Source organism: Oncorhynchus masou, chromosome 17 (genome assembly GCF_036934945.1).
Source record: "Oncorhynchus masou masou isolate Uvic2021 chromosome 17, UVic_Omas_1.1, whole genome shotgun sequence".
NCBI classification, from domain to species: domain Eukaryota; kingdom Metazoa; phylum Chordata; class Actinopteri; order Salmoniformes; family Salmonidae; genus Oncorhynchus; species Oncorhynchus masou.
The window spans coordinates 25,012,413-25,027,074 of record NC_088228.1 but is presented as its reverse complement, the minus strand read 5'-3'; the positions used below and the strand labels follow the sequence as shown (position 1 = coordinate 25,027,074).

Sequence of the window (14,662 nt, the reverse complement as noted above, 5' to 3'; positions counted from 1 at the left end):
TGGTTACAATAGCTATAGTATTGTTACATACTTGAAATATCTAGACTCAGTATGATGTACCTTTACTTGAACTATACTCGGTTCTCTGGATGTTCAGACTAGTCTGTACTCTATCATTGATGCCCTGTTCTCCCTATTTGTGTCTGAAATGTGTGATTAACCATGGTGAGATGTATATATTATAAACATACCTATGTTTTGTTTTTGTTTCCTCTCTTCTAGAGAGTGGGAGAGTCTGTAAGTCAAGTTTCCCTTAGTCTTAAGTATGTGTGTGATCCTTTTTCCCCCCTCATGTCGTGACCTTATAGTTTTTCTTAGAGCGACGAGGGGTGTGTGGTGTCTTTCTTCACTTCTCTCCTCCTCCTCTTCTAACAGCATGTATAGTTCTCTATCAGTTGATTTACATGGAAAAGATAACATTCACTCAGCATGTACCAGTCAAAAGTTTGGACACACCTACTCATTCAAAGGTTTCTTTATTTTTACTACTTTCTACATTGTAGAATAATAGTGAAGACATCAAAACTATGAAATAACACATATGGAATCATGTAGTAACCAAACAAATCTAAATATATTTTATATTTGAGATTCTTCAAAGTAGCCACCCCTTGCCTTGATGACAGCTTTGCACACTCTTGGCATTCTCTCAACCAGATTCATGAGGATTGCTTTTCTAACCGTCTTGAAGGAGTTCCCACATATGCAGAGCCATTGTTGGCTGCTTTTCCTTCACTCTGCTGTCCAACTCATCCCAAACCATCTCAATTGGGATGAGTTCGGGTGATTGTGGAGGCCAGGTCATCTGATGCAGAACTCCATCCCTCTCCTTCTTGGTCAAATAGCCCTTACACAGCCTGGAGGTGTGTTTTGGGTCATTCTCCCGTTGAAAAACAAATGATAGTCCCACTGAGAGCAAACCAGATGGGCTTGTGTATCGCTGCAGAATGCTGTGGTAGCCATGCTGGTTTAGTGTGCCTTGAATTCTAAATAAATCACTGACGGTGTCACCAGCAAAGCATCCCCCCACATCATCACACCTCCTCCTCCATGCTTCATGGTGGGAACCACATATGCAGAGATTATCCATTCACCTACTCAGCGTCTCACAAAGACACGGCAGTTGGAACTAAAAATATCAAATTTTGACTCATCAAACCAAAGGACAGATTTCCACCAGTCTAATGTCCATTGCTCGTGTTTCTCTGCCCAAGCAAGTCTCTTATTTTTATTGGTGTCCTTTAGTAGTGGTTTCTTTGCAGCAATTTGACCATGAAGGCCTAATTTATGCAGTCTCCTCTGAACAGTTGATGTGGAGATGTGTCTGTTACTTGAACTCTGTGAAGCATTTATTTGGGCTGCAATCTGAGGTGCATGTAACTCTAATGAACTTATCCCCTGCAGCAGAGGTAACTCTGGGTCTTCCTTTCCTGTGGCGGTCCTTATGAGAGCCAGTTTCATAATAGTGTTTGATGGTTTTTGCAACTGCGCTTGAAGAAACTTTCAAAGTTATTGAAATTTTCTGGATTGACTGACCTCCATGTCTTAATGTAATGATTCTCTTTGCTTATTTGAGCTGTTCTTGCCATAATATGGACTTGGTATTTTACAAAAATAGGGCTATCCTCTGTATACCCACACCTACCATGTCACAACACAACTGATTAGCTCAAACACATTAAGAAGGAAAGAAATTCCACAAATGAACTTTTAACAAGGCACACCTGATAATTGAAATGCATTCCAGGTGACTACCTCATGAAGCTGGTTGAGAGAATGCCAAGAGTGTGAAAAGCTGTCATAAAGACAAAGGGGTGGCTACTTTTTTTGTTTACCGCAGTACATGATTCCGTATCATTTCATAGTTTTGATATCTTCACTATTATTATACAATGTAGAAAATAGTACAAATAAAGTAAAACCCTTGAATGAGTAGGTGTGTCAACTTTTGACTGGTACTAAAAATACAGTTGAAGTCGGAAGTTTACATACACTTAGGTTAGAGTCATTAAAACTCGTTTTTCAACCACTCCACAAATTTCTTGTTAACTAACTATAGTTTTGGCAAGTCGGTTAGGACATCTACTTGGTGCATGACACAAGTCATTTTTCCAACAATTGTTTACAGACAGATAATAATATATATATATAATTCACTGTATCACAATTCCGGTGGGTCAGAAGTTTACATACACTAAGTTGACTGTGCCTTTAAACAGCTTGGAATGGAATGGCTTTAGAAGCTTCTGATAGGCTAATTGACATCCTTTGAGTCAATTGGAGGTGTACACGCGGATATATTTCAAGGCCTACCTTCAAACTCAGTGCCTCTTTGCATGACATCATGGGAAAATCAAAAGAAATCAGCCAAGACCTCAGAAAATAAATTGTAGACCTCCACAAGTCTGGTTCATCCTTGGGAGCAGGTTCCAAACGCCTGAAGCTACCACGTTCATCTGTACAAACAATCATTTGCAAGTATAAACACCATGGGACCACGCAGGCATCATACCGCTCAGGAAGGAGACGCGTTCTGTCTCCTAGAGATGAACATACTTTTGGTGCGAAAAGTGCAAATCAATACCAGAACAACCGCAATGGATCTAATGAAGATGCTAGAGGAAACTGGTACAAAAGTATCTATATCCACAGTAAAACGAGACCTATATTGTCATAAGGCCGCTTTGCATGGAAGAAGCCACTGCTCCAAAACCACCATAAAAATCCAGATTATGGTTTGCAACTGCACATGCGGACAAAGATTGTACTTTGTCCTCTGGTCTGATGAAACAAAAAAAGAACTGTTTGGCCATAATGACCATTGTTATGTTTGGGGGGAAAGGGGGGAGACTTGCAAGCCGAAGAACACCATCCCAACCGTGAAGCGCGGGGTTGGCAGCATCATGTTGTGGGGGTGCTTTGCTCCATGAGGGACTGGTGCACTTCACAAAATAGATGGCATCATGAGGTAGGAAAATTATGTGGATATATTGAAGCAACATCTCAAGACATTAGTCAGGAAGTTGAGGCTTGGTCGCAAATGGGTCTTCCAAATGGACAATGACCCCAAGCATACTTCCAAAGTTGTGGCAAAATGGCTTATGGACAACAAAGTCAGGGTATTGTGTGGCCATCATAAAGCCCCTGACATCAATCCTATAAAAGATTTGTGGGCAGAACTGAAAAAGTGTGTGCGAGCAAGGATGCCTACTAACCTGACTCAGTTACACCAGCTCTGTCAAGAGGAATGATCCAAAATTCCCCCAACTTATTGTGGGAAGCTTGTGGAAGGCTACCCGAAGTGTTTGACCCAAGTTACACTCAATTAGTATTTAAATTGTTTGTGTTAACTTCTGACCCACTGGAAATGTGATGAAAGAAATAAAAGCTGATATATAAATTATTCTCTCTACTATTATTCTGACATTTCATATTCTTAAAATAAAGTGGTGATCCTAACTGACCTAAGACTGGGAATTTTTCTAGGATTCAATGTCAGGAATTGTAAAAAACTGAGTTTAAATGTATTTGGCTAAGCTGTATGTAATCTTCTGAATTCAACTGTATCTAACAAATATGCATTGATGCTTAGGTAAGTGAGGCGTGATATTATTCTTGTCAAATCAACAATTACTTCTGCCTGCAATATTCCTTAACTAGATTTAGTTAAGCCTACTGTTACATGCAGTATCAACATGACATTACTCCTGAACCATGTTTTATCAGTATAATCTATAGTATGGCTATGGAGGCATTTGTTATACATTACTTAGGGTAGCTAATTGGCTTACTGTACATTTTTGCCATGATACCGTGAAGTCATGTATGCTTATGACAGGTATGATGTCATGTTTATAGTAGAAGCCTGTAGTAGGATATAACGCATACAATGCATCCCTATTCCTTATATAGGGAAAATGTATTTATTTATCCGTTATTTTACCAGGTAAGTTGACTGAGAACACGTTCTCATTTGCAGCAATGACCTGGGGAATAGTTACAGGGGAGAGGATGTGGATGTAAATTGGGGATTATTAGGTGACCGTGATGGTGTGAGGGCCAGATTGGGAATTTAGCCAGGACACCAGGGTTAACACCCCTACTCTTACAATAAGTGCCATGGGCTCTTTAATGACCTCAGAGAGTCAGGACACCCATGTAACGTCCCATCCGAAAGACAGCACCCTACACAGGGCAGTGTCCCCAATCACTGCCCTGGGGCATTGGGATATTTTTTTAGACCAGAGGAAAGAGTGCCTCCTACTGGCCCTCCAACACCACTTCCAGCAGCACCTGGTCTCCCATCCAGGAACTGACCAGGACCAATCCTGCTTAGCTTCAGAAGCAAGCCAGCAGTGGTATGCAGGTGGCAATTTTTTTTAAAGGGTGCCCTTTGGGGCTCAATCCAAGTAGAAGACATGTAAGTTGTTATTCTTGAGTTTAACCTGTTATTTTTCCTATTTTGTAGGAACCAGTCTAACGTGAGGAGGATGCACACCGCGGTCAAGTTGAATGAGGTTGTGGTCAACAAATCCCAGGGAGCTCAGCTGGTGCTGCTGAACATGCCTGGACCGCCCAAAAACAAGGGTGGTGACGAGAATTGTATCCTTTTTTTTAAACCACTAGTATACTCTGAACTGGATAACGGAGTGTCCACTGTCTGAGTCAGTATCATCTTACAGTAATAAATAGACTGACAGGGACTGAAGCTATAATGATTTACAGTGCTGTGAAAACATATTTTCTACCTTTATGATTTTCTCTATTTTTGCACATTTTTCACGCTGAATGTTAACAGATCTTCAACCAAAACATATTATTAGATACAGGGAACTTGACTGAACAAATAACACAAACATTGGATACCTATTTATTTAACAAAATTAAGCAACACTCGGTTCCCCTGTGTGAAAAAGTATTGACCCCCTTACACTCATTAACTGGTTGTACCACTTTTTTAGCTGCAATCAAACACTTCCTGTAGACGTTGATCAGTCTCTCAAATTTCTGTGGAGGTATTTTGGTCCACGCAGAACTGCTTTAACTCAGCGACAATTGTGGCCTTTCATTTTTGTTACCTTTATTTAACTAGGCAAGTCAGTTAAGAACAAATTCTTATTTTCAATGATGGCGTTAGGAACAGTGCGTTAACTGCCTTGTTCAGGGGCAGAATGACAGATTTCTACCTTGTCAGCTTGGTGATTCGATCTTGTAACCTTTCGGTTACTAGTCCCATGCTCTAACCACTCGGCTACCTGCCGCTTTTCAAGCACGAACTGCTCGTTTCCGGTCCTGCTACAACATCTAAATTGGATTTTGGTCTGGACTTTGACTCGGCCATTCCACAATGTTACATTTGTTGCTTTTAAGTCATTCTGATGTAGAATTTGTGTGTTTTGGTTCATTGTCTTATTGCATGACCCAGCTGGGCTTCAGCTCAGACGGATGGCCTGACATTCTCCTGTAGAATTCTCTGATACAAAGCAGAATTCATGGTTCCTTCAATGATGGCAAGTTGTCCAGGTCCTGAAGCAGCAAAACATTCCCAAATCATCACACTACCACCACCATGCTTGAGCGTTGGTATGAGGAGCTTATTGTGGAATGCAGGGTTTTTGCCAGACATAAATAAGGCATACTTTTATGACTGCTGAATACAAACTATCAATCACAGATCATATAATTTCAAGTAGAGATACCTCGCGAAGCAACTGCTCGCTATCCCTCTCGAGCTCACATTCTTTTCTATTCTCTCTATGTCCCACACTAACCTACCACAGCATGTGTAAAAGAAACACACACACAGGACAAGTAGAAAGCAATGGATTATGATCATTGTAGTTAATTACTATGTTTCTGTGCTAAACTACACTTCATGACAAAAAGTATGTGGACACCTGCTATAACAGCCTCCACTCTTCTGGGAAGACTTTCCTCTAGATGTTGGAACATTGCTGTAGGTACTTGCCTCCATTCAGCCACGAGCATTAGTGAGGTTAGGCACTGATGTTGGGCGATTAGGCCTGGCTCGCTGTCGGCGTTCCGATTCATCCCAAAGGTGTTTAATGAGGTTGAGGTCAGGGCTCTGTGCAGGCCAGCCAAGTTATTCCTCACTGATCTCGACAAACCATTTCTGTATGGATCTAGATTTGTGCACAGGGGCATTGTCATGCTGAAACAAAGTTGGAAGCACAGAATCATCTAGAATGTCATTGTGTGCTGTATTGTTAAGATTTCCATTTCATGAAGCTCCTGGCGAACAGTTCTTGTGCTGACATTGCTTCCAGAGGCAGTTTGGAACTTGGTAGTGAGTGTTGCAACCGAGGACAGGTGATTTTTATGTGGCGGTCCCGTTCTGTGAGCTTGTGTGGCCTACCACTTCGCGGCTGAGCTGTTGTTGCTCCTACACATTTCCACTTCATAGAAACCGCACTTAGAGTAGACCGTGGCAGCTCTAGCAGGGCAGAAATTTGACATACTGACTTGTTGGAAAGGTGGCATCTTATGACCGTGTCACTTCGAAAGTCACTGAGCTCTTCAGTAAGGCCATTCTATGACCAATGTTTGTCTATGGAGATCGCATGGCTGTGTGCTCGATTTTATACACCTGTCAGCAAAGGGGTGTCCACATACTTTTGTATAGTGTATATAGTTTTTTTTAATAGTGTTTTAAACTAAATTTCTAGGAATATCTCAGCACCAATGTTGTGTACATTTTCAAATTAAATAAATTAAATAAGTATACAAATGTTATTAGTTAGCTCAGGTTCCCTTTATTTAATATTTGGTTTTGGTTGAAGATCTGATAACATTCAGTGTAAAGAATATGCAAATATAGAGAATCCAAAATACATTTTCACGGACGGCATTGTACATGGGCATGAACTGTTGAGGAACTGCTTGAGGTGTCTGCATTTAAATTAAAATTCCAGACTTTTAGGTTATTGCCCCCATTACTTTTACTTTTGACATTTCAAATCACTGTACCATTAGTACTCTTCCACGTCAGTGTCTATGCGGTTGTTTCTCCTTGACCCCATGGCCTGTAGACATGGAGTTTCTGGAGGTTCTTATGGATGGACTGGACCGTGTGCTGCTGGTACGTGGCGGAGGCAGGGAGGTGATAACAATCTATTCCTAGCGCCAACAGACACGGGCGGGTATGGTGCAGCCTCAGAGAATCCGGCGAGGTCATCCGGACAAATGGCTGGGCCTCAGCCTCCACCACAGTGCCAGGAGAGGAGTGGTTCGCCCCTATACTGTAGTATGGGAGGACAGTAGGGGGCTGCCTCCACACGCGGAGCAGACTAAGCACACACTGCTGCTGACTGGAGGACAACAGAGGGCACTCTGGATAATCTTTCCATTTCTTATTGTCAGTCGTTAGGAATAGGAATTCTTTCAGTAGAACAAAGTGCATAAGTAATGATATTAGGATGGATAGAGATGACCTCGGATGACATGGCTCAGGACTCTATGTAGTATGGTCTAGCCTAGCTGACATAGGATGTAGCTTGTAAGTCCAGATAGTAGACGGGTGTTTAAATCCCAGGTTAGGCAGCCTACTGTGGTTGTGCTCTGGAGTGAGCCACTTGCCCTGTAGTGCACTACTTTTGACGAGAGCTCTTATGGGCCCTGGTTAAATGTAATGCACTATATCGGGAATAGGGTGCCGTTTGGCAGAACTGGCCTTAGGCATAAGCGGTCGCGTTGGGCCCCACAGCCTCTTGTGAACAAAAAAGGAACTTAGTCAGGGTCTCAACTTTCTGTTATATACAAGGTGAAATTTGGTTGTGCGTCATTATTTCAGTCATAGACCGTCAATCGGTAAACAATGTCAGCCCCCCAAAAAATTGATAGTTATTTTTGTCAATATATATTTTCTTTTAGGTGGTAGATCAGCTTTAATATCGCAGATAGATTGTGGCTTCCAAACCCCCATATATTTTTATATATATTACACAGTACCAGTCAAAAGTTTGGACACGCCTACTCATTCCATGGTTTTTCTTTATATTTTACTATTTTCTACATTGTAGAATAATAGTGAAGACATCAGAACTATGAAATAACACACACCCGCCTACTCATTCCATGGTTTTTCTTTATATTTTACTATTTTCTACATTGTAGAATAATAGTGAAGACATCAGAACTATGAAATAACACACATGGAATCATGTTGTAACCAACAATGTGTTAAACAAAACAAAATATATATTTTAGATTCTTCAAAGTAGCCACCCTTTGCCTTAATGATAGCTTTGCACACTCTTGGCATTCTCTCAACCAACTTCATGAGGTAGTACCCTGGAATGAATTTCAATTAACAGGTGTGCCTCGTTAAAAGTTATTTTGTGGAATTTCTTTCCTTAGTGCGTTTGAGACCATCAGTTATGTTGTGACAAGGAAGGGGTTTTATACAGAAGATAGCCCTATTTGGTAAAAGACAAAGTCCATATTATGGCAAAAGCAGCTTAAATAAGAAAAGAGAAACAACAGTCCACCATTACTTTGTAAGACATGAAGGTCAGTCCATCCGGAAAAGTTTTTTCAAGTGTAGTCGCAAAAATCAACAAGCACTGTGATGAAACTGGCTCTCATGAGGACCGCCACAGGAAAGGAAGACCCAGAGTTACCTCTGCTGCAGAGGATAAGTCATTCGAGTTAACTGCACCTCAGATTGCTGTCCAAATAAATGTTTCACAAAGTTCAAGTAACAGACAGACATCTCAACATCAACTGTTTAGAGACTGCGTAAATCAGGCCTTCATGGTCGAATCCTGCATATAAACTACTATTAAAGGACACCAACAAGAAGAAGAGACTTGCTTGGGCCAAGAAACACGAGAAATGGACGTTAGAATGGTAAAAGTCTGTACTTTGGTCTGCAGCGATACTCCATCCCATCTGGTTTGCGCTTAGTGGGACTATCATTTGTTTTTCAACAGGGCAATGACCCAAAACACACCTCCATGCTGTGTATGCACTAGTTGACTAATAAGAGTGATAGAGTGCTGCATCAGATGACTTGGCCACCACAATCACCCGACCTCAGCCCATTTGAGATAGTCTGGGATGTTGGACCGCTGAGTGAAGGAAAAGCAGTACTCAGCATATGTGGGATCTCCTTCAAGACTGTTGAAAAAGCCTTCCTAATAGTTTTGATGTCTTCACTATTGTTCTACAATGTAGAAATAGTAAAACATCAATTAAAAAAACCTTGAATGAGTAGCTGTGTCCCAAACTTTTGTGTGTGTGAGAGAAGTTGTAAGTTTACATACACCTTAGCCAAATACATTTAAACTCTGTTTTTCACAATTCCTGACATTCAATTCTTGTAAAAATTCCCTGTCTTAGGTCATTTAGGATCCCCACTTTATTTAAAGAATGTGAAATGTCAGAATGATAGTAGAGAGAATTATTTATTTTAGCTTTAATTTTTCATCACATTCCCAGTGGGTCAGAAGTTTCCCTTCACTCAATTAGTATTTGGTAGCATTGCCTTTAAATTGTTTAACTTGGGTCAAACGTTTCAGGTAACCTTCCACGAGCTTCCCACAATAAGTTTGGTGAATTTTGGCCCATTCCTCCTGACAGAGCTGGTGTAACTGAGTCAGGTTTGTAAGCCTCCTTGCTCGCACACGCTTTTTCAGTTCTGTCCACAAATGTTCTATAGGATTGAGGTCAGGGCTTTGTGATGGCCATTCCAATACCTTTATTGTCCTTAAGCCATTTTGCCACAACTTTGGAAGTATGCTTGGGAGCATTGTCCATTTGGAAGACCCATTTGCGCCCAAGCTTCAACTTCCTGACTGATGTCTTGAGATGTTGCTTCAATATATCCACATAATTTCCCTCCCTCATAATGCCATCTATTTTGTGAATTGCACTTGTCCCTCCTATAGCAAAGCGCCCACACAACATGATGCTGCCAGGTTTGTAGGCCTCCTTGCTCGCACACGCTTTTAACATTCCTGTGCTTCACGGTTAGGATGGTGTTCTTTGACTTGCAAGCCTCCCCCTATTTCCTCCAAACATAACAATGGTCATTATGGCCAAACAGTTCTATTTTTGTTTCATCAGCCCAGAGAACATTTCTCCAAAAAGTACGATCTTTGTCCCCATGTGCAGTTGCAAACCGTAGTCTGGCTTTTTTTATGGCGGTTTTGGAACAGTGGCTTCTTCCTTGCTGAGTGGCCTTTTAGGTTATGTTAATATAGGACCCGTTTTACTGTGAATATGGATACTTTTGTACCTGTTACCTCCAGCATCTTCTTCTAACCAAAGTACGTTAATCTCTAGGAGACAGAATGCGTCTACTTCCTGAGTGTTATGACGGCTGCGTGGTCCCATGGTGTTTATACTTGCGTACTATTGTTTGTACAGATGAATGTGGTACCTTCAGGCATTTGGAAACTGCTCCCAAGGATGAACCAGACTTGTGGAGGTCTACAATTTATTTTCTGAGGTCTTGGCTGATTTCTTTTGATTTTCCCATGATGTCATGCAAAGAGGCACTGAGTTTGAAGGTAGGCCTTGAAATACATCCACAGGTGCACCTCCCAATTGACTAAAATTATGTTAATTAGCAGAAGCTTCTAAAGCCATTACATCATTTTCTGGAATTTTCCAAGCTGTTTAAAGGCACAGTCAACTTAGTGTGTGTAAACTTCTGACCCACTGGAATTGTGATACAGTGAATTATAAGTATTATTATCTGTCTGTAAACAATTGTTGGAAAAATGACTTGTCTCATGCACCAAGTAGATGTCCTAACCGACTTGCCATAACTATAGTTTGTTAACAAATTTGTGGAGTGGTTGAAAAACAAGTTTTAATGACTTCAACTTAAGTGTATGTAAACTTCCGACTTCAACTGTATGAATGTAATTGTTTTTGTTATCCTTCAGCTACCCTCAATCCCTCGCATCTATCTCTAAGACCTTCTATTGGCCATATATTTTTAACTGTGCTGTTTCACAAAAGTTATGAACCTATGTACATTTTAGGGAAACAGTATATTTTACATGAGTTGTCTTGTTACTTTTAGTCCCAGCCTTCAGCTCCACTCAACCCTTTCCATATATCTCTGAACACCATCCAGTTTCTATTTGCCATTTATTTTTCAGCTGTGATGTTTCACAAAAGTTCTGAAATGTTATATTATTAGTTTCTACACATTATAAATTAAAGAAACATTTTTGGTAAGAGTATTATTATATTATTGATCGGTTGACTATAACTTTTCAAATTAGCTAGCAGTGCTATTTGTAGTTAGCTCCAGGTAAATGTTGCAATTCAAGAGCCATCCCTGAACCTGCTACCAAAAACAAGATGCATATTGACAGTACCAAAACAAATGATCTAATGATTCTCTTTGCAGCTGAATGTGCAGAGCTGGGACGGTTGTGTCCCCCATACATATTACGTTCTATTGGTTGCAAGATTTTTGTATAATAATATTAATTGAAAAAAGTTTTGAATCCGGAATCGTTTTGTGTATCAGTTCATAAACCATGTGCCATGAAATTGGTACATCAAAAATATCTTCCCGACTACTTTGCAATCTGTATGGCACAGCTGTCAATTTTTGCGATCTTAAATTAAACTGGTATACTTTTTTATTTATCACAATTTTCTTTAACCAATTTTGGTCTTTGAAGGGCTGACAGAGAAGGGCTGACAGAGAATGAAGGGCTGACAGAGAAGTTCCTTACATTCTCCCCTTTCCACATGCCTCTTCCATGTTTGCGGTAATGCTGCAATTAGTTGGTTGTACAGCAGACATTTCCATATATTTTTGTTAGCTGCATGTGTGACTCCACCAGTCCTATTCATAATCCAATTGTTTGTTTTTTTTATCAATCAGTATATTTGAGTTTAACCATAAAATGTGTTGTTATATTTGTTCTGTCTTTTCTGGTGGATTAAACTGAAATTGCATCCAACTTTCTATGGCTCGTTTTAAAAATAGTGATATATATTATTATTTTTCGAGATTCCATTTTCCAAATAACCGAAAATTGTAATCTGAATAAAGCCATTCTTGAACATGGGGTGAGACATTCTTACAAATCTGCTTGAGAACCAGATTTAAGTATAACTTTTTTTTATCCGTTATTTTACCAGGTAAGTTGACTGAAAACACGTTCTCATTTGCAGCAACGACCAGGAGAATAGTTACAGGGGAGAGGGATGATTGAGCCAATTGTAAACTGGGGATTATTAGGTGACAGTGATGGTTTGAGGGCCAGATTGGGAATTTAGCCAGGACACCGGGGTTAACACCCCTACTCTTACAATAAGTGCCATGTGTCAATAAGTGATCTATAATGACCTCAGAGAGTCCGGTCACCCGTTTAACGTTCAATCCAAAAGACAGCACCCTACACAGGACAGTGTCCTGGGGACATTGGGATAATTTATTTTTAGACCAGAGGAAATAGTGCCTCCTACTGGCCCTCCAACACCATTTCCAGCAGAACCTGGTCTCCCATCCAGGAACTGATCAGGACCAAGCCTGCTTAGCTTCAGAAGCAAGCCAGCAGTGGTATGCAGGGTGGCATGCTGCTGGCATACTTTTTGTATGACTGAAGCCTTTGGTGAGAGGTTTAATATTTAATAATTTCTGCCCTCCGAATTCATATTCATTATATAAATAGGCCCGCTTAATTTTTTTCCTGGCTTCCCATTCCAAATAAAATGTTATATTTTTTGCTCATATAATTTAAAAAACAAGTCGCAAGTGTAGGAAAGGCCAAACTGGGATATGACTAAAGAGTTAATCAGTGTGGTTTTTGTACAAAGACAGGTATTTTCCTTTCCATGGTAGCAAGATCTCATCTATTTTTGCTAACTTTCTATTAAAATGTATTGTGGTGAGAATTTCTTGATTTTGGGGAATGAGTGGGGGACATATTGTGTATGTCAACTTCACCGTCAGACCATTTTATGGGTAAACTACCAGTTAATGTAAAAGTTGTATTTTCTCTACGCCCCATGGCAAGATGTGTAGAATTGTATGAAATTAACTTTAAAACGTACATTTCTCTCTGCCTTCAAGAATGGGGCCACTAAAATGTTTTGCCTGGGGGGGACCAAATATCGCTTAGGGCCAGGGCTGGCCCCACCATTTGGGACAGTCTATCATTTAAGTGTTCTACAGAGAATGAATGATACAGTACAGGGTGTACAGTATATCCCAGTAACATAGTGTCCATGTCACATTTATAAGCACAGAATGATGTGTAAGTTGGCTAGTGCTTTATAGGCCACCTGCTCAGTATGTTATTATTGTTTATTTTTTCAAGTCAGTAAATCAGGTGAGGTCTACTTCTGCTCTTAACATATCACAGTGTAATAGTAAACAGTTGAATACCTTATTTAATTGTCTGTGATGCTGTGTATTGTGTTAGAGTCCATCCGTACTTGTACATTTCAATAGACAAGCAGCCATTGTGTGTATTGAGATCCTTAAAGTTTCTGGTATTGATTTATTTAATGTTGTACTCTATTTACACTCTGTTTGATAGATTTTGGATGTGAATTCATGTACTGTATTTCCCGGGGTATACTGTAAACTATTATTTTGTCCCTAATGAGTATTGCAGGTAAACACAGGACTATGGGGTCGACATTGTTCCAACTACATGGTCGTACTCTCCCCTAGTGGTTATGCCATAGCTACATGCGTTATGCTTGTTTGAATCCAATGTTGTGAGGTTAGTGTGTTTGAGGGAGCCTGAATATGTCTGCGATCTGCACCATATGCAATTTTGCAAGACATTGTATGTCTTTTTACAATAAGAGTTAGCAGAATATGGAAGAACTATAAGAATATGACATGGTGTCTAAATCCATAATTTTAAGGTAGATGGCAGATGAATGCAAAGATTGTTTGGCACTTTAAAAAAATTATACTACACATTTGTTTGTTACAGTATTGCATGTTGCTGGCCTATTATGTACTGTAATCCACCTCATAGAAATATAGTGGGAGATGAAAACATGTCAGCCTATTTTGCTTGCATGTGTATGAATATGAGCCCTATAGATTCAGATGGTCTATAACGTGCCAAAGATGATATGAATGAATGAATATCAGAATGACTGAGTTCATGTATTTCAATGTAAAGTTATCAGTAGCATAATTAATTTGATAGTATAGCTGGAGTACATATCTCTTATGACTCATTTTAGTTCTATACATCAACCATCGTTAACATGAAAGGAAACGGTAAATACTATGCTATGTAGTTCTTAAAGTAGACTCACTTTGGGACTGGAAAACTGTATTGTTCTCAAAGTTTGTACTTTTAGCCAACAGACCCCTGTATCATACCATCATAATGTCATGACATTAATTTGACAAGACTTTCCAACACTCACTTGAATTTGCATACCGCCCCAATAGGTCCACCGACGATGCAATCGCCATCACACTGCACACTGCCCTGTCCCATCTGGACAAGGGGAATACCTATGTAAGATTGCTGTTCATTGATGACAGCTCAGCATTCAACACCATAGTACCCTCCAAGCTCATCATTAAGCTTGTGCCCCTGGCTCTCAACCCAGCCCTGTGCAATTGGTCCCTGGACTTCCTGACATGCCGCCCCCAGGTGGTGAAGTTAGGAAACAACATCTCCACTTCACTGAT

At 40.2% G+C, this 14,662-nt stretch overlaps 1 protein-coding gene across 3 annotated transcripts in view; it reads left to right on the top strand.

Moving 5' to 3' along the window:
* LOC135558757 (solute carrier family 12 member 7-like) overlaps positions 1–11,951 on the top strand; it is a 76,886-nt gene extending 64,935 nt beyond the window's left edge. For 2 of the 3 annotated variants that reach the window (XM_064992850.1, XM_064992848.1), the window contains 3 exons: positions 223–237; positions 4,469–4,602; positions 7,050–11,951. In XM_064992850.1, coding sequence (XP_064848922.1) covers positions 223–237; positions 4,469–4,602; positions 7,050–7,141 — 241 coding nt within the window. In that variant the 3' untranslated portion in view covers positions 7,142–11,951. The remainder of the gene's footprint in view (positions 1–222; positions 238–4,468; positions 4,603–7,049) is intronic. The other variant, XM_064992849.1, reaches the window with a different exon arrangement.
* Positions 11,952–14,662: the final 2,711 nt, after the last annotated feature.